Source organism: Falco cherrug, chromosome Z (assembly GCF_023634085.1).
Source record: "Falco cherrug isolate bFalChe1 chromosome Z, bFalChe1.pri, whole genome shotgun sequence".
NCBI classification, from domain to species: domain Eukaryota; kingdom Metazoa; phylum Chordata; class Aves; order Falconiformes; family Falconidae; genus Falco; species Falco cherrug.
Window position 1 is genome coordinate 78728888 of NC_073720.1, and position 26527 is coordinate 78755414.

The 26527-nt window shown below is 38.8% G+C and overlaps 1 protein-coding gene across 2 annotated transcripts in view; it reads left to right on the plus strand.

Annotated features, from left to right (window-relative positions):
- Positions 1-26527, plus strand: part of FAM172A (family with sequence similarity 172 member A) — a 270181-nt gene that overhangs the window by 19569 nt on the left and 224085 nt on the right. Inside the window, exons 2-4 of one of the 2 annotated variants that reach the window (XM_055698497.1) lie at positions 1405-1528; positions 4307-4408; positions 7053-7153. In XM_055698497.1, the coding sequence (XP_055554472.1) occupies positions 1423-1528; positions 4307-4408; positions 7053-7153 (309 nt within the window). In that variant the 5' untranslated portion in view covers positions 1405-1422. Of the gene's footprint in view, positions 1-1401; positions 1531-4306; positions 4409-7052; positions 7154-26527 lie in introns of those variants that run through there. The other variant, XM_055698498.1, reaches the window with a different exon arrangement.

Below are 26527 nucleotides of genomic sequence, written 5' to 3' on the forward strand. Positions count from 1 at the left end.
TCTTAATTTAGAAAGTACATAATCTAAGCAGAGCTTTCCTGGTGGAGTTGTCTTTTAAAAAGACTTTTGGCAGTGTACTGTTATTTCACATCAGCTTAATCTGAACAGCCAAGGGTGGGAGTCTCCCATAGACTCCCATCCAACTTGTGGAATGAATTATCAGGCTTTCTTGAACCCCAGCTTAAAATGACAAGCAAACAACCTCCACCACCTCAAACCCTCTTCTTAGTTTATAACTGTCACCCCCTTAAATTGCTGTATTTATCCTTAATGTAAAAGATGATGTTAGACATAACAGGTTTTCTCTAAAGACAATAGAAAAATAGTCTTTATTATGCTTTACTTTTTTTTTTCCCTATCACTTTTACACGAACTACTGTTGCATAAAATAAACCATAGAGGGGTTCTTTCTTACAAGTTTAAGTTATTAGGAAGCCAGTAGTACATTTGGTGACTCCTGTTACTCCTTGTTTGAAAGTTACAAATCGCTACAGGGATACAGTTCGTGCAAACTCATCTATGATTAAGTATATTAGGAAGAAGAATAAAACAAACTGGTAATGACTGACAGATAAAACAAAGAACCAAAAAAGATTAAGGGAAAAAGATTTCAATGTACAGAAGTCTTTTTATGGAAAAAGAAGAAGCACTGTAGTTTGCTCCCTTGGTGTCACATTCAAGATGAAAGAGATTGGAGTTTTGAATGTTTGCGTTGTCTTCTGTCCAAGAGGAGAAATCTAGAAATACATTTTGCATGTAAATTCTCACCATGAATATATTAAGGTTTGTTCTAGCTGGACATTTACTTTATACGTTTCAATGCTGATAATGTGTTATTGTAGAAATCACAGTGGTTTAAAGCTGTGTGCTCGGTTTAGTTTCATTAAAACAAAATTCTATAGTACAGTAAGAACAGGATAAGTCGGGTTAATTGATGAAGAAAATCCTCAAAGATTCTGGAAGTTCTGTTGATTATGGTTTGTGTTTTCTTTTATCTTCTACTTCGGACTTACAGGTGTGGTGCTTTGCTAAAAGACTTACCATTTACAGATGTTGTGTTAGAATCACCAAAAAAATGTGTCAATTAGACAGATGTCCTTTTAGGATTAGGGAGAGGTTAGTGCGCATTTTTGTGAACTCGATTCTTTGACCAAACTTGATAGTGGACTGTGTGTCATACTTCGTTGTAAAACATCTTAATCCAGGATAGTGTGTTGGGACTTCAGACTGTCCAATATAAGTTTGAAGAAGAGGAAGAAGTTGATTTTAATATTACCTTACATATCATAGGGCATTATAACACTCAGAGAAGTTTTGCTTTTGGAACAAGTTCTGCTTAAACAAAAAAAACAGTAGCAAATGAGATCTGCTGAACTTAATTTCCAACTTTTGTTGATTTTTCAGATTGTTCTTTGAAGATTAATGTACGTTTTCCTCAGTATTTCCATTCTGTTGACAATTTGTGTAGTGATGGCTCAGCTCCAGCAAGGAGGCCCAGATGAAAAAGAGAAGACTACTGCATTAAAGGGTGTGAGTCTTTTTGCTTTCTTTTTACATATATTGACATTTCAGAAACAATGTGAGTTAACTGTGGGTTAGAGTTGGGGAATTGCAGTACTGGAGAGACTATTGGTCCATCTGTGCTAATGCTTTTTGTCTAATGGTGTGTCCATTTTCAGTATTTTCATATGATAAAAAATCTGTGGTAAGGAGTAACAGAAGAAGGCATCCATTATTTTTTTTTAAATTTTCATAATTATCCTTTGAAAAAGTTGACTGGTGCTTTTGTGTTCTTGGTTTCTGGGAGTTATCATTTAATTTGTATGCTACTTATGTTTTATAATTATGCAACCATATTACAGCTTTTTAAACTTTGCCTGGAATGTTAGCAGGGAAAACATTTTCAGGCCATTGATTTATTTCCATGTTGATTTTATGAAGTTTTCTTTGTATTGCATAAAGACATAAATGGACCTAAGTGACTTAGAGTAACTTTCTTGAGGGAAAAAACAAATAATTCTGTAGACTTTACTGAAGCTGACATTGTGCTCCTTTGTTGTACTCATCTGATAAATACAAAAATGATGAAAATGTGTTATGTGACTTGTGTGAAATGCCAACTGATTATAGTTTATTAAAAAAAGTATACTTCTATGTGTAATAAAACATCTTTTTTAGACGGTGTTATTCAATTTTGAAAGTTGGTTAGACCTACAAGTAAGCTAATCAAGGACTGGATTTGAAGTGCTTGCATCACACATTTACTCTCTAAATTCAAAAGAGAAAAAATTACGTGCTTTGCAACTCTGGTGTAAAAACTTGATTTTTACTGAAGTATTATTAGAACTATATGTTCTGTTATACCGTGATGGTAGATGGTGGTTCTTCAGTTACAACTGTGGGTTTTGTGACATGATTGGTGAAAAGCTGTGGCGCTTTTTTAAACCTTGGACTAATTCTGTCAAATTAGTATATTTTGAGGAAATTATACTTCATTTTTGGAAAAGCAGAACTCCCACTTTATATTTAACATTTGTTTGATCTTCATGAAGGTTTAGTGTCCAAGAAATATTCCACATAATGAAAACTTCCTCTGAGGCGGTTGTTTTCTTCATGCAATGTAGTGAACTCCCATTGAGTTATAGAAGGACCCCTGTGTATTGCTCAGTTTTGGCCTCTATTGAGCTAGTTCCAAATTTAGTTGGAGAGTCCAAGGTCTTAGGTGAGAATACTGGATCAGATCTTGAACGAATCTCAAAACTATAAGAACACTTTAGCTAATTTTAACTTGAAAAATTGCACAGGAAGAAAGTGGCTGCGTAGGTGGTTGGAGCACAGACCAATTGCAGTCTGCTGCAATTCACATTCACTTCATGAAATCACTCATTTCGTTTCACTGAAATCACTTAGAGAAGGAGGAGCTGGAGACAATCTTGCGGACGCTTGAGTGAATGTCATGTGAAACTGAAGAGCTATAAAAGAGCAGGCCAAGGAATTCTCAAGAATGATGAAACTAGTCTTCAGTAGATTTTGAACGCTAGAAAATTCACAGGATTAATGCACCAGTACTAAGCTTTGGTAACATGGGTAACCTATAGGCTTGTCATCGGCAACAAGACTAAGCAAACATAGTGATACAAAACCTATTCAAGTAATGTTTCTAAGTAACTGAAAGATGAAAGTGTAGTTAATGTCAAACAAAGCAAGTTTAAAGAAAATGACTTTTCAAACTGTTTTCTTTCCTTTGAGCTACAACTTTGGATGGTAAAGGTAATAAACCAATGTACTTAGAATATGTAATGTGTTTCCTTGGTAATACATCATATCTTAATTTATGAAACAGCAATAATTCAGACTCGGCATTGAACTGAATGTTTGTGTGGTCTTCAAATTCATCTGTGAGGAGGTAGGAGAATATCAGTGGAACCCTGCTGAATAAGTTCTTGATGTTTTTTAATGAATAATCACAGAATATGTTAGAACGCTAGTGCAGGGTTGTGTGGGTGATGAGCAATGAGAGGAGAGACGATTGTGCACTATTTAATTGTTTAGTAGTTATATGTAAGCAAAAGATACTGCTGTATGCTTGCCTCTGGTTAAATGTAAACCCTTAAATGTAGCGTAAAGAATGCAGACTACTCTTACTTTAGTGTACTTGCCTTAGTGAATGCAGGCTGTACTAGGTTACACCATCCTAATCTGAAAGAGGAATGTATGTCATGGCTTGCTATAAAACACATGGCAGATTTCTCCACCTTGAATGTTTTTAAGAGAGGATGGTTGAGAGGAGGATTCAGATAACTCTAAATAAAGAGTATAAAGAGATACAGAGATATTTGGGTATCAAAGGGAAGGTTAGGGAGTGTTGTAATCACACAGCTGGTAAATGCGTGTGAGATGATGTTCATTTGGTAATCTGAGGTCTTCGGGAAAGCAAACAAGAATGTATCGGTGACGTGATATTGAAGCTAGGTAAGTTCATGTTAAAACCGTGATGCATACCAAAGATACCTTTCCCACATTGAGGGTAATTAGTAAGTGAAACAAATCACTATGTCTTCGGTGGCCTGTCTGTCCCTGGACATTTTTTGATCAACATTAGAGAAGACAGGTAAATAAGTAAGAAGATGTACTGACAATGAGGTCCGGCTTTTGTATCTGGAATAACAAAGTCCTGTGTTTACTATTATATAGGTTGCCCTTCTGCCCTTAAGTCCTACAAATCTGAACAAACAATTTTTGTCAGTCCTATAGTGAAATAAAAAGACATAGCTTGCATTATATAATTTTTCTTTTCCTTTTTTAGACTTATTGTCTAGAATAGACTTGGATGAACTAATGAAAAAAGATGAACCACCACTTGAATTTCCTGATACTCTGGAAGGATTTGAGTATGTTTTTAATGAAAGTAAGTCGTATATGCTTTCTAAAGGCTATACTTAGAATAATGTTGAGAGGTTATCAGAACTTTTATTATATCTTACAAATCCCTATTAGAATTTCACACTTTGCTGTTAAGAATAAAATTTTAAGCCTTATTGTTAACAGACATGTAAATCTAGCTAAGTGATTTTTTTTATTTCATAAAATTGTCACAAAAATCCCTCATTTTTATACAATACTGTAGGTTTGTACTGTGCTTACTTTATGGCTCCGTGTTTTCTAATACAGAATTGTTGATACAAAAATTCTGAAAGAAATTTCTGTAACGTTAGCGTTAAAAAGCAAAATTAAAGTGGTCACTCGTTTAAGAAAAGTTTTATTTACTGATTCATTTTTATGGATACAAAAGAAGGTATCACTTCAGGTAATAATTTATCCAAGCTATTTCATTAATACCAATAGGAAAACACCTATTTATATTGATGGAAGGATGAGCAGTGTGATAGACTGTCTCTTACTCTTCTGGTGTGGGTCATAGCTTTGCATTATAGCTAAGTGTTTGATGACAAGTACTTCCAGCTAGCTGAATCTGTGTGTTAAATGAGTTAGTAGTATTTATGATTTCCAGTGCATACATTTTAAAATCCAGCTGAAAAATAAGCCTCTGAGCTGAAGTAATACCAGACTCCAGGAAATGGCTCTTTCAAGATTGTTTGAAACCTGTAGGACAAATGGGGATGTTTACATTCTACTTCTTTGCAGTGACTGTTCTGTGAACAGAAGAACTTTAGTTTCTAAATCTGCCTGTCTAACATCTTCCACTTTTAAAGAAAAAAAAAAAAAAGAGCTTTCCTTTAAATGATAGTCATTTATGCAACACTTAGCTTTTTAATACCCTGATGGCTTTCACAGGAAGGTACTTAGAGACTAAAAGTGTCATGAAAGTGATGCTCTTTCTTTGATGGGAGGGGTTCAGCTCTGTCACTTTTCAGCTCCTTATTTTTAGATCTGCACAGTGTCTACTGTCTTCCTTACTGACTTCAGAGTTAATGGTTCATATGTGGTTGATAAAAAGGGCTGAAATTTCAATTTTGGGGAATGATGTTTTAGAATGATGTTATTGAATATTCCATCACTAACCTCACAGCCTGAGTGATTTCCATGGAATGCAGCAAAACCTATTAAGTATGCTACTGGTCAGCAAAGCAAAAAAGGTCTCCATTTTGCTTTTGTACATTTAATGCAGATGTTCAGTCGTGTACTCTTATGTCAAATCATGCTTCTTTTTATGATGGAATAGTAAGGAAGATTTTTATGAGATTCAAAGACTCTGAAGAAGGCAAGGGTTCCAGAAAGCCAGAGAAAAAATATACCAAATATTTGCTTCACTCTACTTGTGGAGGGAGCAGCTTTATGTACTATTGAATGGCATAGTTGAAGAATAACTAGCTGAGAAGGAACAGCTGAAGGTAGACTTATGATGAAAATATGAGAGGGAGGGTATTTGGACCGGAGGCAGGGATATGAAGTTGGGGAGAAATATTTCCCTGGTGTCTAGTACATGAGGTAAGACAGCTCTGGAAAAAAAAGTCAAATAAGCAGGTAAGTATAACTATTAGTGATACCATATCTTAAATATATTTTATTCAATACATCAAGAATCAAATTGTAGAGATCCTGAAAAGGTGTGAACTAAGTTAGCAATTTCCTGCTGTTCAAGAGGAAACATTTTGCTGAGAAACCTTACTTCCATCATGCAGACATTTCAACTTTTTAAGGAGATACTTGTTCTTATCCCTGTTTTTAATGTTTCTCTGATTTACTGCAATTTTGTGATGCTCTAAGTTCATAACCTGTGTTTGTTTAATAAGCTGAAACTTTATGGGTAAGATACCTATTTTCTGCAGTTTGCTTCCTGCTTGTTTCCGTTTTATTACTACTGTTATTTTAACTCAGTCCGTATCTTTATCTGTGGTTGGGTACGCTACTAGACTTTTGCTGTAAACAGGGCCAACTACAAAAAGTTACACTGGAATCTAAGAATAGCATGTGGTTTTGCTCTGATCAAGCATTCTACTTTATTCTACTGTTGTAATCTCATTGTACCCTGAATCTCAGAGCTCTTGATAGCAGCATGCCTGTGAGTTAAGATACTGACCTTAACTGCAGAAGTGGTTTCTGCTGATTAACTTAAAGTGTTATTAATCTTGAAAATAAATTTTTCCTTTCCTTCCAGCCTCCAGCCGATTTTGTACTCACATTTCTTCATAAATGCTGTTGGTTTTGAAGTAGGGGATTTGTAGCTACGATTTGATCGCTTAATTGACAACTGCAGATAAAATATTAACTGCTAACGTTTACATTTCACTGTTAATCCAAAGCAGTTGAGACATAAGTATTTCTTGCAGAGCAGTTTGGCATTTGATACCTGCATGTAATTTCACAGTCATCACTTGTCTTTTAGTTTTATCTAGTAATATATACTATTCAAGGGGAATGAATTTTGTTGTTAAGCTACAGTTGTTTTCCTTCAGAAATATAACCAAAAATGAGAAGAAATTCGTAATAGCCCAATTTTTAGATGCAAAGTTCACATTTAAGTTTCCAGTAATTAAATGTCTTTTAATGAAGACGTATATCAAAATGTAATTATTTTGTTTTTTTTACAGAAGGGCAGTTAAGACACATAAAAACTGGAGAGCCATTTGTTTTTAATTATCGTGAAGATTTGCATAGGTGGAACCAGAAGCGCTATGAAGCTCTTGGAGAGGTATATAAATTGTGTGCCTGTATGCATGCATATATGTATCAGTGTGTTGTGCTTTTTGTTGTGTTTCTCTGTAGGAGTGATACTTGTAGATATGTTAATAAAGGTTTAGTGAGGCTGCAGTCATTTAATAAAAGGTATTTCATGATTTGTTGTGTGTTAATGCTGTAGTAGTAGTTTCCATTATTTGCTGTATAGTTTAAGATGTGATTTAGACTACAATTTGACTTCAGTATATGTTCAAAATAGAATATCATCTAGATTATACAAATCAGCAAATACTCTACAGTGCAGTATTTTCTTTAACTTTCTTCTCCTCAGGGTTAAGCACTGGGTGTAAAACTGTAGCATTTTACTTTCTAGATGAAAATAAATGCATTGGCTGGTTTTCTTACGTTACCAGGAGATACCAGGAGTCACTAGATTGGTTAAGTAGAGATCTGATGATTGATTGAATATTTGTTGGTGTATTAAATATTTAGATGCTACTGGTACTTCCTAGGCTTTTTGTAGGCATGTTTTGAGTGTAGTAGGTGTAAAAGTGACTGACCACAGTTCCTTTTCTATGTGAATTTACTTCAGCTTCGGTGCCATGCTTTTTGTAATGCGTTAAGAGTCAAAGCACTGACTGGAGAAGAAAGGCAGCTGATGTCAGTGAATGCAGACCAGTGTGTACTGAGGTCTTCCTTGCACTGTCACAACCTCCCCTGCCCAACAGAAAGAACAGCCTCAGCACGCTGACTTCCAGGTAGTAATGCTGTTCACATCAGAGTGGCTGTTGGAGAAAGGGGATGCGCAGTTCTGTGCATAAAGTAGGGATTTTTTTTCTTACAGACTACATGATATTGCCTGGCGGTTTCTGTTGGAATCATCATGGCATGCCATTCAGAACTGCCTTTGCCCCATTGCTTGTCCACTTTCATTAGTATTATTGTTTTAGTAAGGATTAAACACTTTATTCCCCACTTACACCTGTCACAGTAATTCAGATACTTGGAGATATGTTTGTTTGCACATGGTTAGACATTTTGTCTTTTAAACTTTCTTTTTGTCATGTTTAACCCCAAGGGCAGTTCAGCCCCCCTGACAGCCTCCTGCTTGCTCCCCACCATGGGAGGGGGGAGAGAGTCAGAAGGGTAAAAGTGAGAAAATCCATAGGCTGAGGTACAGTTTAATAGGTAAAGCAAAAGCTATGCATTTAACAAAGCAAGACAAGGAATTAATTCACTGTTTCCCATCAGCAGGCAGATGTTTAGCCATCTCCAGGAAAGCTGGGCTTCTTCATGTGTAATGGTGACTTGGGAAGACAAATACCTTATTGGAAGATAACTCCAAATGTCCCCCTTTCCTTCGCATTTCCCTCAGCTTTTATTGCTCAGCATGACGTTACATGGCATGGAATACCCCTTTGGTCGGTTGGGGTCAGCTGTCTCAGTTGTGCCCCCCTCCCAGGTTCTTGTGCACTCCCAGTCAATACACTTCTGTACTGGAGTAAAAAGACTAAAATGTCTGAAATGACAGCCAGTCCTACACTACTGCGAAGTAAACAGTGTAAAGTATCTTGATTGAGTTTCTTGGATGGATAAATAAGTATATACTTAAATTTATCACCAAACAGTTTCATATAGTTTCTCATGCTGCCAAGAGTGCATTTGTTAAAGCTGAAGAAATATCTAATTACATGGCCTTTTCCAAGTATAGCAGGATAGGCTCTGGGAACTTCTGTAGGCACTGAGCATGCAGGCTCAAGAAAAGAGTGCACAGCAGAAGTCTCTGCCTGTCTTGATTAACAGGAATAGCATGCCATCTGTCCTTAACCTCCATGGGGTGGTGATCTGGTGCTCTGTGCTCACTGAGCCCCTCTGTTTCATTCAGGGATCAGCCTGGGCTCTGTGCTGGAGCTGCTCAGCTGTTCAGCACCGCTTTGTCCTGTTAGAGCTCTGTTGCCAGGAATTGAAGAACCCTGCTTTTTACCTCCTCCTCCTTGTTCCTGTAAGGACTGTGGCGGGGAAGGGGGTGATGGGGACTGCTACTTCTCACCTCAGCTATATGTTTTTCCAAAACAGGGGATGTGCTATCACCCAATCTGTTGCATTGTCTAAGTTACTTGATACAGGTTTCTTCTAGCAGGAAGCAGACTGGCACCTGTTGCACAGCCAGCGCGTGCAGACCTTTGTGTGTGCCTATATTGTTCCAGTATCCCCATTTTCCAAATAAATGAGTTGGACAGGAGACCCCTGTAAGGATTAGTGTGTGTCTGTATGGGTTCCTGTGCGACCGCACCTTCTTGTATGTGTTTGGCAACATTGTAAAATTTCTCGTTCTGTGCATATGAGTAGTGAGTGCCACGGCTTCCACCCATAGTAGTATGGATGACTGTGGAGTGGCTGGAAGACAACGGACATATTATGAGCAATCCAGACCAAGTAACTTTGTTGTAATAGCAGGCCGAGCAGGCCAAAGCTGTAAGAAGCTGCCGGTGTTGTGAAGGACATATGCAAGGCCAAGGGAGACAGAGAAACCGTGTATTCGCGGAGAGGTAAGAGAGGTGGACAGAAAGATGAGAAAAACCAGGATGCTTGCACAAGGAGGGAGCAGCATGTGGTCACCACACCGGGACCGATCATGGGGGAGGTGGAAGCGTGTGAACGAGTAGTTTTAACCTCTCACCTTTTACATAGCAAAGCCTGCGTAGCGTGTGTATTTTTAGCTGGGGGTGTAAATCGGTGTGGGTCTATTAATAGCACCTGTAGAGTATAAATTGCTGTGTATCCCTTAATAAAGTGGCACCAACTTGATCACATTGATCGTATAAGTTGTGTCTGAGCCTTCTGTGTCAACGAATGACTTTTTGTGATCTTCGGTTAACCCGGAGGTGGATGTTTTCATGAAGTGGGTGCCTTACATCTGTGATCTTTGTGCATTTTGCCTTATCATTCTCCAAGTCCAGGTTTGAGTGATCTCTGAAAGTGCGATTAATTTCTATTGGTAGGTAAAAAGGAAGGAAGGTTTGAGGTCAGGAATCTGACAGGGTGAATTGTTTTCAGTTGTTTGTTTTGTAGGTTTAGAGAAAAAAAGAAACACATCTGTGTTTGTCTGTTGTTTGTGAGGTGCTTGATACTACACAGTTCTTCCAACAAGCTACAAATTTATAAATGCTCCATTGTCTGGTTTTGGCACTATGGTTGTTCATATAGAACACAGGCGACGCTGACCAGCAAGACCATTGGCATTTGTTCACATAGATAAAGCCGCCTTTTCCGCCATAGATTGGTGGATCACTGATGCAAATGTTGAATAGTACAGAAACAGTATATTGCCCTCTGATTTTGTAGTCTGGGGTAGGATGCATTTAGCAAACTGTAATAGTGTAAGAAGAAGCAGCTCCTATAATTTGTAAGGTGGTGTAGTAAAATCTGGCCTTATGCCTTTGCTTTGAAACATCATTCTTTGGCTTTAGGAGTTCTCTGATATGTATTTGTTGCTGAACATATATGTAGGTGGACATACAGTGAGATGATAAAGTAGCTCGACTTGTATCATCAGACAAAAGTGTTTGATGTATTCAGTGTCTCCATTGTTAGCTCAGTCATTGTATGCTGGTTTTCTAATTTTTAAAGGATATAGCCGTCCTGCCCAAGGCATCTTTTTTTTTTTTTCACTGTACATATATATTGTGGTCTGCTTTTACTGTGTTTTGCTAATTTTAAGGAGTGGGTGTACTTCCTGACCTTGTTACAGCATCATTCTCTCTTCCTTGGAGCATTAATAAATTTCCATTTGGTAATCCATGATTTTTTGCTGTTAAAAGTCATGAATACGCTATCTGTGATGTTCTGCCATTACTCTGGCTGTATGGAAATTGATTCTTCACAAATTACAATGGTTCGTCAACGTCTCCACTTCTTACATCTCTTTATTCTTCATTCATTGATCTGTTATTTTCAGGCATACAATTTGTTCTGCAGCCTCTTGATATGTGCTCCTAATAGACAATTTAGTGAACTGTTCATAATTTTGTGATTCTGGTTCAGTCATTGCTATTGCGGCATTGAATTTCGTGGAGAGCCTCTCCATTTGCTTTTTAAAAATTAAAATGGCAACAGAAGTGCACAGAACATGGTGTTGCAGCTGCTTCTAACTGCCGATTATTCCATGTGGCAAGTTTGAAGTACGATTGAGAACAATTTTGTGACAACAGTTCAGTTGTTGCAGACATACCATTCCCATTCAAGGTTGATTGTTGGTTTTTGGGGTTTTTTTTTCCCCTGGCCAGGAGTTAGAGATTTGGATTCTAGGTTAAACTCCAGACTAGACTCACATGATGTATATGTCTCCTTGCATTTTAAGTACATATCTATGTTCATTGTTTGTACCGTGCTTTCAATTGATACTGTAGCTACTGAAATTGCCAACAGTCAGCTTCAGCCTCTGCTTCATCATGACTCTGAAATTAGCTGTAACTGTAAAAGTAAAATCTGCTGTTGGGACTTTACCTTGCATTTTGCCAGTCATGCCGTTTGTGTTGATAACAAGATTTCATATGAAAAAATTATGTTGACATTCTCCTTCCATAGTCGTACAGTAAGCAGAGTATCCCTAGCATCAGTAGGCAGTTACTGTCTGTCCCTCTGCATGTCTCTTACAGTTCTAGCACTGGGTAATTATAATTTGGTGATTTCTTGGAGGCCATTTAATTTGCAGAGGTTTTTGTGAGTGCCATCACTGTTGAAGAGACTTACCTGTACTGACAGCTCGCCTACTCATGTCTTTAAGTCAGTCAAACAGAATTTGTAAATATGTGGACTGTGATGTAAATGCCTCTGCTGTGGTCCTGTTCAAGCACTAGTGTATGCCATCTCTTGTAATTGCAGGCTGTCTGACCTACAGAAGCGTATAAGCAGGTGGCAGAAGAATTGTGGTTATTTTTTACAGTTACCACACCGTAGCACAAGAAAACACCTTATATTCATGTTGAACAGATACGGAAAGTAATGAAATAGAACACCTAAGTCAGAAATATCTTGCATGTTTTGTGTATGACAAGATACAGTTAATTTTACATAATCAGAGAAGTCTCGTCCCACTAAATAAACGGCTTTAATGGATGCGCACAATGTTAGGTCCAACTCATCATAAAGTAGATTAGCCATCAAGGTTAATGTTTGTGTGGGGGGAAAAAAAATGAGTATGTAGAATTTTGACAATGACAACCCATAATTAAGATTGCTAAGTAGTAAAATGAGATACTTTTTTTTTTTTTTTTTTTTTTTTCCCAGATCTCCTTTAAGTTAAAGAACAGCTTGGTCTCAACATAATTTAAAAAATAAGCGTTCACCTGCTACTAATTTCCTCCTTGGTTGCAAAGAGCATTATTTGTTTGGATGACTGAGAGAAAGAAGCTATTTACATAGCACAAATGAAAGCATAGAGCAGCAGAAGAGGACATGTAAGTTAATGAAGAAGGAAGCATTAAGTAGTCTGCATTTGAAAGGATAGCTTCTTACATGAATAACCCAAAATCTGATGATAGGCTGCACGTGCACCTGATAGTACTTAAGGTCCAATCTTGCAGCCGAAGCTCATGTGAATAAACTCAATAGGTCTGATCTTGTGAATAAGGGCTGCAGGATCAAGTTCCAAATAAAATTTGCAGATGATTAGTAGAAATCCTTACACTCTAGTTTCAGTTTCTTTGCACAGACAGTTTATCATTAAACATTCCAGATTTTCTCTGGCTAGTGAGACTTTAATATATTAAAGTATGTGCTGCACACCATGTATTAAGCAAAATTACCTTTGTGTACCTTGACTTACTATTATGTATTTGCTGTTAGTTATTTAATGGTTGGAAAAATTTGTCTTGCTAACAGGACAAAATAAATAGAGATGTCATCTACTGACAGGTTCACGGACATTTTCTTTCCTGGGATGCTTGCTTGGCTAGGGCCATGGAAGAGGTTGTTCTGTTCAAAGAGATTAGATGCCAAATAGTTAACAGGTGTCTGTTAAGTGTGTGTGTGTGTGTGAATTGAAGATTTTCAGTGTCTTGTATTACAGTCAAGGGTAAACTTTCATGGGGATAGTAAAAATCCTCACTGAAAACTTAACAAACTCTTCCTAACTTTATGTGCTGTTTCAAAGATAGAGTGAAAGCGCCTAACTAAAATATTTCCACCACACTTAAAGTGGTTAAATCCCATTTTAGGTGGTCTTTGGAAGCAATTTGATAGCGCTATTTCTGTGCAAGTCATGCCCCATCTACTAATGAATGTTGCAGAAGGTTATTTTGCTTTAGCAAAACTTTACCATGGAATAAATGTTGGAAAAATATTTAGAGTCATACTGTTTGGACAAAAATAGACAGTTGAGCAGAAGAAAGAGATTGAGCAGGATCTTTGCAGTGAAGTGTGATCTCATTTCTTATTAGACAGAGAAGAATCCACGTGGAATACTTTTGAATATACCAGTTGCAGGAAGAGCCTAAATGACACCAATCACTTTTTGGACACCAAAGTCTATTATAAATACGGTTCTTTAGGAGTCTATGGCTTATTGATTACAGGTTATTTTTATGCTAACTTGATTTTTTTCAGTTTCTGATAAGCAAGTGTGAAACAAAGATGTCAGAAAACTTCACGCCAACTGGATAAAGCACCTAATATTGGGGCAGAATACTGAGTTTCTCTGTAATGGTAGTTCCTAAGCCATAAGTAATACATTTATTAAGGTTCCAGTCCTTTTACTTCATTCATGTTTAACCAATGCCTAAGATAGAGAAAATGCTGGTAGGGGCAGCACAAAAAAAAATAATCTAAATCATGTATGTGCATTGTCTTTAGAATTTTAGAAAGATTTCGGCTTTCAACAATCTATTTATCTTCAGCATTTCATTTAGGTGAGTGAAGTAGATGGACAGACAGCAAGGATTGAAGACTACTTAATAGTACCTAAGGAAATTTAAATTTAAATATGGATCTTTTTTGCATGCAGTATATTCATTTGCATATGCTAAATCTGCATTCAAAATCTGCTGTTTGTGAAGACTTTTTACTGGAATGATTATGTCAGATGTGCTTCAGTGAACTCTTCTAGTTTGTAGGCAGCAATTGGCAGTAGGTTGGTTTATCACAGTAACATGACAGTACTCGAAAGGTTCAGAGATAGTTTCGTAATTATTGTTAGCATGATTCTTGAAAGAAATGATGAGCATCTCATAAACCCAGATGGGAATTTGTTACATTGTTGATAAATGTGTTGATAAATGTGTTTTACATTTTTAAATTGATAAACAGTGAAAAGCAGAGAAGATACAATAAGGCAGATGGTTGTTTATAAAGCACTTGCAAGTTGCTGCAATTCAAAGAATGGTACTAATTGTTAAAAAGAAGACAAAAATTGGAGTAGGGGGAGTGTTTCAATGAGTTAATCATGAGCTTTTTAAAAATAAAACCTTCAGCAGCTTTAGTTCAATTAGAACCATTCTTGCCATCCTGAGTTTATATGCAGAAGTTCAGACTCTCAGTTCTTAATAAACTTTTGTACCAACCATTTTCATGTAGCTGAAATCAAAAATACAATTAACCCACCTTTTATCTAAACATATCCATTCCTTTATTTGTCTTTTTTTCTTGTTAGGAAAAAACCAAGATTTATTGCACAGCAGAACAAAATTGGATTATCATTGGTCTTATTAATCATTCCCACCTAAAAACAATGAACAGTGAACTCCAAAATCAGCAGAGAGTTTGCAGCAAGGGAGTAAGATGGGGTATAGTTGGCTTATTTTTTTGTTAAAGGAGTGGTGAAAAAACCTGGGTTTTGCCAACTAGATGACTAGAAAAGTATATATTTAAGTAGTGCTTTGGCAGAATACAGATCAGCCTATGTGATGAAACCATTTGGTTCATACTTGTCTTGTGAATGTTCCATTCTTGTTTCAATTAGTGATATTAAAAGTTTCTATGAAAGGCAAAGTGTTTTTCCACTGTTTCAGCAGGAGTTTTTTGAAAACCAGAGATATGTAGATTACTGCCTTCATCAAGCAGCCCTTTTAAAATATGTTTATTTTACCTCAGTTGCAGAACTCTAGAAGAGTTACTTCTCTTTCACAGGATTTTCAGCCTTTCCAAGATGAAGAACTTAACACTTTCTGTGTTTTCAACGAGAGACCTATATAATCCATTTTTCTGGGAATATTTTTATTAAAATTCAGCAGACTAGTGGTATTTTTTAATAAAGCTGTATCAGCTGTGTCAGTCCTTAATAGGAATAATTTGAAAGGAAAAAAATTCAATTATAAATCAATAGAGCGTTGTATTTCTGTATGTGCAAACAACCTAAAATTACTTTAAGATGCTCCAGCTGCTCAATTCATTAACTCAATCACAACTGAATTTTGGTATCTGTTATCTTCTGTTCATCGCTGGAGCAGAAATACCCAGTTAGCATGCCTGAAGCTGTTAGATACAGTTAGGACTATAAAGGAAGATCAGTTCAGTAGGTCGGTTACTTAGGGTTTTGAAAGGCTTGATACATAGCTGTTTATCTTAACTCATGCACTTTCCTGTCCATAATGATCCAGGAAAGCATCGTGCTCCTCTAGAAATAGTGTCCATTTCCACATTTGCCTGTTGTGTGTTTTGGGTAATTGCACATCTTAACTCTTTCCTGTATATATGCCAAATCCTTGAGTTCCTCTGAGTATATTGTTGGTAATAAGATAAGAAAGATCTTTGAGGAGAAAAACCAAGAATTTGCCTCTATTCACAGATTTAACTGCAAGTGGGGGGTGTGTGCATATGTTTTTGCCTTATTTCCAGCAGAGTAAATTATATAGATGTTACGGTAACTTTCTCTTAGTTCCGTGCAGATCTGACACCACATAACACATTCTGGAAAAATTACATTAAAATATTCATTCTTCTAGAAATCAAAAATTAAGCCTCTGTCCTCATTTCCACTATATATGGCTCTGTTAAGTGTATTTTTTAACCTGAAACTTGACATGTGTCTGTCCCAGTCAGAATGCATGTGAGAATTTCACATAAAAGTATAAATAAGTGTGTAAAATATATCTGAAAGTAATTTTGTTAGGTTCTATAACCTGAACTTGGTTTTAAGACATAATTAATTTTTGTGCATTAGTCATGTGTCTTTTTCATATGCTGATAAAAGGATTTTGGTGCAATAGACCTTAAAGCTGATGTTTAAGCAAGATGGGAAAATACTAAATGTAAGAAAAGGGGATGTTTGTCCACTGTAAGCTGCCGTTCTAGGTGAGGTACGTTTTTGGATATTGTAAGTACTTTTGACTCTGTGAAGTTGGTTATACAAAAAATATAAACTTAAAACGGAGACTAAGTATTTTATTTTCATGTAATATTGATAAAACAAGCATAAGAAAGGGAGTGTTGCTATAGTTGGTTTTGCCATCTCAGGTAACGACATAAATGAAAGAAGGAATTTACTCGTAGTTTATTAAGATTATAAGAAGGCAGAAGGTTCAAGCAAAAGAAATGATTTAGGACAGGTAACCAGAAGAAATTTTTAAATGAAAGTAGTTGCAAAGTATAAGCATTCTTACTGCCTGATCATCTGGAGTTTGATACTCAGTTTCTTCTATGCCAATAAATGTATCAAGATTGATTGTTGCAGCTGATCTCAAATCTTGTAAAAATATATATATATATATTTGTGTTTTCTTACCATTTTGTCGTGGGTTTCCATGGCAAGGGGGACCCTCCTGGGGCCGACGAGGCCTGGGGGGCTGCGCCCTGCGGGGGACCCCGGGCTGGGGCTGGGCAGGGTGTGAGGAGGACGGAGCGGCAGGGACAGCTGAGGGACTGACCCCAGCCCCATTCCCTGTCCCCTGCGCTGCCGGCGGGGAGCGGGGAGAGAAACTGGGGGTGAAGCTGTGCCCAGGCGGAAGGGAGCGGTGGGGGGAAGGTGTTTTTCTGATTTGAATGGTAATAAATTAAACTAATTTTCCCCAAGCCAAGTCTGTTTTGCCTGTGATGGCAATTGGTGAGCCATCTCCCTGTCCTTATCTCGACCCTTGAGCCTTCCCTTGTATGTTCTCTCCCCTGCCTAGTTGAGGAGGGGAGTGACAGGGCAGCTTTGGTGGGCACCTGGCATTCAGCCAGGGCCAAACCACCCTACCTTTTTATTGAAACAACTTTTTAATCCTGCTTTACTTGATACTGTGGCAGTGCAAATTGAATTTTTGAAGTGAACATTTCTGGTACTGCTGACTTACAGAGGCTTTTAGCTTCTAAGTTTTAAAACAAATATTGTGTGTACTAGTTAAAAACCTGTATGAAACTGCAGGTAGCAGTGGAGGTGGAGATTAATGCTAAAATAGCTGTCAGCAAAATAGAAATGATGAAACTCTAGGGTAGAAATTGCTTTTGTTGAGGCAGAATGAAGTGTCAAAGATGTCAGGACACAATGCTGATAGTTGCACAAGTTCTTTGTGGTTTTTCTTCACCTTAAAACTTCATAGATCTTTAATTGAGGGAAAGATTTGTCATTTTTTTTGCAAAGAGGGTATGCTTTTCACAGAGGTCAAAGTGTTGACTGGAAAACAGTGTACCCAGCATACCCAGCACTCAAGAGATACTAGCTGAGCTCCTTCAGTGTGTACACCCATATATGTGTGTGTACAAATGTTGCTATGTCTCTGAAAGCAACTACCCTGAAAGTCAGCATGTGTAAAAGATGTGAATGGCCAGAATATCGTTTAAATAAGTGACCAAGATATATTGGAACTCATGAATCCTTTTCCAGTATTACAGTGGTTTGTCGTTATGTTTGATAAGTCGAGGATTACAGCTGCCTGTGTAGTGAATGCACCTTTTGGGGGTTTCTGCCAGCCAAATGACTGATAACTGTCATACACATTCCTGAAATATTGATACAGTAAATATCACATGTGCTATCTACCCGAGTCAAGAGCAGGAGGAGGGAAGCAAGTCTCTCTGTCATACATATAAAGTGTATGGGGCAAGATCAGTCACTGTAATCCATACACGCTTTGTACTTGTGAAGCTCATGCAATATTATGGTAATGGCCAAGGACCATATTTTTTCTGTTCTGGGTATCCATGTGGGCGTAACACTGTCTCCAGCAAAGGGCTACAAGAATTTACCTTGTGGCTAAACCTATTAATGTGAAAAGGGGTGATGTCTTTTTTTTCCATTTAACTCTTGATGTCTCAATGGGAGAGGTCTTTGCGAGGGATGAAGAAACCTGTGTGGCTCATCTTTAGAGGAGAGGCACACATACCCAGGCAGTCAAAAATTATGCATCTAGAGTTCAGCACAATTGTGTTGAAGTCTTGTATGCCTTTATACCTGCAGGTGGGTGTTCAGCCATCTCCAGAAAAGCAGGGCTCCATCATACACACGGTGACTTGGGGAAGGCAAGCGTCTTACTGGAAGATGACTCTGAACATCCCCCCTTCCTTTGCCTTCCCCCAGTTTTATATGCTGAGCATGATGTCATATGGTATGGGATATTCCCTCGGTCAGTTGGGGTCGGCTGTCCTGGCTGTGTCCCCTTGTCCTGCTTTCAGCTGGGATAGAGTTAATTTTCCTCTTAGTAGCTGGTGCAGGGCTGTGCTTTGGATTTGGTGTGAGACTAAGGCTGATAACAGATGTTTTTAGCTGTTGCTAGGTAATGTCTATACAAAGTCAGAAACTTTTCAGTTTCTGGGGCCATGCCAGTGAGAGGGCTGTAGGGGCACACAAAATTGGGAGGGGACTGTCAAAATGTCCCTGGGCACAGCATAGTAGATGATAAGTAGTACAGCAAGCGGTGAAAGCAAGAAGCAGCCACTAAATGAGCACTGAACTGTGATGTACAGTAAGGCAAGCAGCCCCATGGCAAGCACAGAAACCTGCCTCTTAATAGCTAAACAGCAATAACAGCTGTACGTTTGATCTAGCACATTCCAATCAAATCTGTTACCTCAAAACACTTCGAACCCCATATTGGGTGCCAAAAAGGACTGTCATGGTTTAACCCCAGCCAGCAGCCAAGCACCACACAGCAGCTTGCTGACTCAAGGAGGTGCTCCAGTCCCCTCAGCAGGGCAGAGCAGAGCAGGAGGATCACCTCCCTCTGCCTGCCAGCCACGCTCCTCCTCATGCCCTCAAAGATCCCACTGGCCTTCTTGGCCACATGGACACTCTGCTGGCCCATGGGCGTCTTGCTGCCCACCAGCACTCCCAGGTCCCTCTGCACAGAGCTTCCCCCCAGCTCATCAGCCCCAGCCTGTGCTGGTGTGTGGGGCTGTTCCTCCCCAGCTGTGGGGCCTCACACTTGACCTGATTGAACTTCATGAGGTTCCTCCACACCCAACTGTCCAGCCTGCCCCGGTCTGGCTGAAGGGCAGCACAGCCTTCTCCTGTCTTAATGGTGCTACTGATTTTTGTCTTAGAATCACGGGATAATTTTTGTTGCATCTCTGGGCATTCGGCAGTCAACCGACTTCCAGTCAACTCAAAGCATAGGCAGCTTCAAAATTACATCAGGCTGATGAGTTTAAAAATGGCAGACTGTAGTTGACCCTAACTGTGATTGGTTTCTACAGGGTTCTGTCTGCATACTCTGGTGGTGGAACCTCCTGGGAGACAGGAGACCCTAGATGAAACTGTCTCCTGTGAGGCTGTTGTGGTTTCACCCCAGCTGGTGGCTAGGTACTGTGCAGCCACTTGCTCGCTCCCTTGCCCTGATGGATGGGGAGAAGAATCAGGAAGGAAGGTAAAACTCAAGGCTTGAGATAAGAACAATTTAGTAATTGAAATAAATTAAAAACATTAATAATAAATTACAATTATAATGCAAAGGAAGGAGAAGACGAGAGGAATGAAATCCGAAGGGAAGGCAGAAAACCCAGGTGATGCACATCCAGCTGCTGGCCCCCCGCAGAGTGATGCCCAGCCAGCCTCCCAGCAGCAATCGGCTGGCCCCGGCCAACCCCCCCATTTCTGTACTGAGCAGGATGCCCCATGGTATGGACTGTCCCTCTGGCCGGTTGGCGTCAGCTGTCCTGGCTGTGTCCCCTCCCAGCTCCCTGTGCCCCCCGGCCCTCTCACTGGCAGGGCCCCAGAAACTGAAAAGTATCCCAACTTACCTAGCAACAGCTAAAAACATCTGTTAGCAGCCTTATTCTCACACCAAATCCAAAACACAGCACTGCACCAGCTACTAAGAGGAAAATTAACTCTACCCCTGCCGAAAGCAGGACGGAGGTGTGAGAGGAATGACCATGGTGGATGGGAGTAGGCTCATCCTGCTGTGAAGCTGACTTCTAAAGGGGAAAACGTGCTGGTTTCTGAGTTTTGTAAGGTGGTCAGTTGTAACAATTCACTGAGGTTTCATGAAGTACAGTAGGAAAACTTCAGAAGGAGCGTCACAAACTGCACACAACTGTTAAGTGGTTGTTCAGAAAGGGTCCCGAGTGTCAGACTGTTACAGCCAGTGTGTGACATGGACTCAGGGAAGAAAGAACACTTGTTTGCTTTCAAACTTTTTTTGTTTGCTTTTTTTTGTATCAAAGCGATGGTTCTGTCAAGTGCTACTGTTGGTATGGATCCTGCCACCTGCTCCCAGGTTCCTCTGTTATTCGAGGTTTCGGTTTGAGAGCATACATTGCCTTCCACCAACTGATGCTCAAGACGCGTGTCATGGTACACTTGAAAAACTATTCCCTGATAGCATATATACCCCTGCTCAACTCCATTGTGTTTGGCAAAAGTGCACTTTAAGAGAGTGTGTGCCCTGAGATCAATTTATAATAGAAAAGAGAACAGCTTGTTTGATAACATGAGCTTGTATCCATCGCAGTCAGCCAGGAACAGAGCTCTCATTTGTGCTGGGTTTCGATCTACTGTTCAGTTTACAGTGTCACACCTCTTCTCACTGAAGTATTTTTGGGAGTGTCAAGAGAGCACTGGGTGCTGCTTTGCTAGGGACTTTGCAGGGATTAATCTGGAAGTGAGAGGTCTGATCAGTTCTTGCATATGTCAACATAATTCAAGGCTCTTCATCACGGTGATGCCTAGTATGCAAAAATATTTCCAGATGTGTATAGTTGCAGGTAGATAAAATTCAAATAATTTTCGGAGCAAGTATGTTGAAATCGGCTTGTGGAAATGATCAAGGTGCATATTGAGTTGCAAGTATATGGCTTCAAGTTTGATCAGTCTGCATCAGTACACTAAAACTGCAAAGTAATAAACAACATCATTAATAGTTCCTTCTGGAACAAATTTTTGTTTATACAGACACAGTACGATTGGATAATTCCAAAGTAAATCCATAAGATGGTGTTCGTTGATCTGTCTGTAAGACAAATCTGACTTCAGTTCACAGTCTGCCTAAGAATTTAAAAATATCTTTTCTTCCACTGCCTTTTAGAAAGTTAAAATCTTTGGTAAAATGCTCACTAGATTTTTGTATTTGTCGGTTTCTTGGGCTTACCTTTCTACCTGCACAGGAAACCAACTGAGGATAGTGTCAGATGCATTAGAAAGCAGAATTCATTTGGCTGCAGTATTACATGACCTACTAATAATTTTTGACATAAAAATAGCCTGTAACCCTGGAGATAGTATGGGTGAAGTGAAAAGGAAAGTAAATCATAAGATGAATGCAAGTGGGAAGTGAAGGTTGATGCACATTTTTAGTACTGTTTCATAAAGATTTTTTTTTGGACAGGGTACATTCAGTAACAGAAGGGGTCCTAACTCAGATTTGTAGTAATGTAATTTGGGGCTGATTTCCAATATTCAGGAGTGCATATGTTCTTGCTCTTTCATTACAACTCATGATTTTAGGAATATTGTGTTGTGAAAATAAGGCACATTAGCCAGCAGCCCAAATAGCAGGAGAAGCCACAATATTCATTTCCCCTCAACCCAGCCAAAAACAGATTATTTGGCTGAGTATCAAAAGGAGCAGCAGTAATTGTTTCCAGTATCAGTGGAGGCATTTTACTGTTTGAAAAACCCAAAGCTTCCATTTCATTAACTTGAGAAAAGTCTTGGGCTCTGCCATCAATTAGGGGACAAAAATGGGATTCTGATGGCAAGCTGTAGGTTACTGTCTGCCTGCGCCATGCCGTTGCCCGTGAATCGCTGCGGGTGCCGCCGGGAGCTGCCAGTGCCTCTATGGTAGCTGCTGGCCCTCTGCAGGTTCTGCTTCTCCTGGATGCCGGAGCAGTCGGCAAAAGCCACTTCCCAAGCCTGAGTCACGAGCACACTGACCTGCCATTGTGTGTGATGACATGCCCAGCAACTCAACCAGACTAGAGGTTCACAAGTTTACAACTTGGCCTCAGTTTGCAGAAGAGGAAAGTGGAAAAGCAGCAGATGTAAAACAAGGCTATAGACAAGTGGTAGATGGTAATGCGATGACTTGTCACTTGCCAGCCTACTTGCTGCCGTGCTCTGCGGTGATGTGCTGGTCTCCTGCCTCTTCTGTCGGGATTAGGCCTTGAGCAGAGCAAAGGGGGAGCATCCATCAGCCTCTGTGCCCTTTGCCCACATTACTGACAGAAGATAGCAGTGGCAACGAAGACGCTTAGTCGGTATGTGGTCACAGCACCGTGTGTCATGTAGAACAATAAATATGGTTTGGTGGTTGGTAGAGGACAGGTCATCCTCAGTGCAGGTTCTCTGCTTTGTTCTCATGGCATACAGATAATTGTGACAGATTCTCTTGTCATAGAGCAAGTTGCTTTCAGGCAAAAGATCTGTCTGATTCCTAATCTCACCTTTTCATTGTGTTCTTTTGACTGTTATTTGGGGTCACTTTATTTTATCTGATATATGATGAATTTTAAAGGTCTTTCATGTGTCTGTCTTTTTATAATACCCTTTCACCGAACATAGAACTCTGCACAGAACTCTGCAGGCTAGCGGCTGTGGTATAATTATAAGTTGCACACGAGCTTGCTGCTAACTGTTGTGGATGTCCATTTTCTTTACGTGTATCTGGGTGATAAAATTGCCTACTTAATGTTTCTATGAAACATTATGAAAACTACATAAACCGGATGTTAGGAAGAAGTTTCCTTTTCAGACAGTATTTTGATACCAATGTTCAGTGGGAATTGTCATTGCTTCCTGCTTGATACATTTTTGTACTGGTAACTACTGTAATTGAACCACTTGTCTAATCAAACATAGCTGTATGTCTGCATGCCCCAGCCCTCCAAAAGAGCAGAGGATCCCATCACGCAAACTTCTGTTGGAAAACTGCCAGACGCCAACATGAACATGTGCCCCAGTCCTTGTCACATGGTTTATAAATGGACATTGGAACAGGCTTTTACACAGTATTTTCTGACTCCGTCTGTTTCGTAGCTTCACAGACTTTTTAGAAATAATTGCTTATTAAGTCGGTCGTGCTAAGCATTTTACTGTTTTAATGCAAAATTTCCATCAGAGCTTGTGGCATCTCCCATTTGACACAAAAGAACCCCAAAACTTTTCTTTTCACAGTATTTGTATTCAGTAGAAGGTTGAAGACACAAGCCTATAGTTGGGGTTTGCATAAAATCATGAATTGTTGTGATCCTTCTTAGTCACTGTCATGTTTTATATGTAATTGGCCTGTATCTTGGTGGTTGGGTTGGGAAATAATGCGATTCCTTCCCAAATGAAGTATACAGGTAAAATTCATTAAAACACAGTCATTTGTAGAGCTTCACTATTTGCTGTTTTTCCTCTTCTGCCAATACTTGTGCCCACGTAGCGTAATGAGAAGTACTACACTGATGGGCTGTCTTTGGACATGTGTGCGCTGCGTGATTGTCTACATTAGTTTTTCAGCCATAATTTCATAGGAAGAAAGGATCTGCTGTGAATTTTGGACAACATCAACATAAATAGTCATGGCAACTAACAATATCCTTTCATACTCTCCTCTTTTTATGTATGTATGGGCTCTATTATATTTGTGTACTCTGTTATAAGTAGTATGGGCTATGAAGTTTATGTTATAAATCTCCATTACCAAGAATATTTCTTCCTGGAAGGATAGTTTTAAAAATAAAGTAGAAAAAGCATATGTTAACCTTTCCAAATTTGATCTAATAAAGACATTTTAAATAACGATTTACTTCATTGTTAAATTAAATTTTTTCTTGTATTTTATACAAGAGCGAAAGTGTCAGGTTTTCACTTGTCACATATGAAGGATCAGCCTTACCTTTTGGTCGAAAGTTCTCCTGGCTTTTGCCATACCTCGAGTTTTTTGCAGTTTGCTCCCTCGCTGAGTTTGCCTGCCAGCAGAACACAAGGCTAGGTTAGATGGGCTCAGCCATGTTGAACAGGAAAAGGAAATCTTGTCTTGAAAAAGGGATGAAAAAGGCTGGAAAAAGGTTCAACATCCAGGGTGTTTTCTTAGCCTTCAGCTTGATACCCCCAGAAGACACAGTGCCTTCAGGGCAAGTTTTTCTCTCCTTAAGAGGAAGTTTCTTTCAGAGTACTAGGTACCATAACCGTGGACTAGAAAAGCAGAAGGCAAGCTAGCCATTTCTCTTAGAAGTTAACTGCTAGCTTTTGTCTGTTACTCAAAGCAAGTGAGGGTACTGAGTTTGCCGCCTAAGAATGCAATGAGTTAATGACCCCAGCATGATCCATTTGGTTTACTTGACCTAGTAAAAAGAGGTGCAAGTATTATTTAATAGTGAAACTATAAACATTTCTGTGATTTGTGTTCTTGAGGGTATCAACTGCTGTTTGTGCCAGGAAGAGAAAAAAGAAATGCTGCTAACATTTAGCGCCATGGTCCTTTTCAGCTGAATTTATGTAAATCCAATTTGTTTTGACCCACTACTATGCTGGAGCACGGTGGCAAAATGGTTAAGACATCTCTATGTGAAAAGAAGGTGTTAATTTAAGTTCTGCTCTGGATTTACATAACGTTAAGCCTTGGGTCCATCTGTGAATATTTATCTGGTCATTTCTGCTGAGGGAGTCAAAGGTGGCAAAATGAGATGCTTGACACATCACTGACTTTTTTGTCTGTAACTACAAAAGCTGGTATGCTTTAACTATGTAAATCTGATATGTCGTGTTTTTAACCTTTCAAAACTGCATAGCACCACCTTCCACCGAAACTAAATTTTTTTCATTAATAGTCAGAATAATCAAAATGCTCTTGCTCTTTGTTCCAGATCCCTTTTCATAACTCGTATCTAATACAAAATTTAGAAATAATAATCCTAAGTTTTAGTTCTTGAATTGGTATATTAAAATGTGTTTTAAAAGGCTTACTTATATTTGTTCCTTTGTTATTCCTTTGGGCATTTCGTAGTTTCCTTCTTTGTTTTGCAACCTTTTCATCCTTTATTTCTTTACTTAGCTTGGGGATAGAGGTCATGCCTTCTGCTGGTGTTCAATTGCTTCTAGTGCAAGGTGCTTGATTGAAGCCTCTGCTTGGTACTAATACATATATACGTGTATGTATGCATACTTCAAAAGAACAGAGAATTTTCATATGATGGCATATGTAATTAAGCCATTTCTGAAGCCAAGTAATTGTCAAGCCGTTTCTAAAATCAGAGATGCTTTTTCTTAAAAAGGAAAGGAAAGAAAGAAGAGAAACAAAAAATAAACCAACAGGTGTCAGCAAAGACCATGTAACAAAACATTGGGTCAAATTACATCAACAGTATATGCTGCATTCATGACAAATCCCTGTTGTTTTTCATTTAATTCTCTCAAAAGATCTTGAGGTCCTAGTTGTGATCAGTCAACTCCAAATCCAGAATATCACACCCATGTTTTAGGATTGAATTGAATTGAGTAGAAAACTCAAGAAATCCCTTAGAGGTAATGTCAATTCCATCTTAATGAATTGTTCTCCCACACTATAATCCAAGTGAGGTCTTTTGTGGATTTTTAAAATGCTATTGATTTTTTTTTTTTTTTTTTTTTTTTTAAGCTTGCAGTGAACAGACTTTAGAAAGCCCATTCAGGTTTTAGGATTTTTTGTTCTGGTGTGGTGATGGTGGATTGGTTTTTTGTTTGTTTGTTTGTCTGAGTTCCTAAGTAAGTCTGTGTCCAAGAGCAGTATGTCAGAAAGTTCCTTTGCATCTCTCATTGTTACTTATTGGCAGGTTTGTCACTTGAGGGTCAAAGTAAAGCTCATTCAACCAAAGCTATGGCAGCCACAGTAGCAAGCCTAGGGTCAGTCCCACCACTTGAGATTTGCCGCAGGGCAGTCAGTTGGAATTAATTTTGCATTTGTTTCACTGAACGTTACTGCTCTTACACTACAAAGATGAAAAAGTTGTGGGTAGGCTACTGTATGTTACAAGGATCGTTTCCTTCTTGTGCTCATTTTCTCTTTTGGCATTA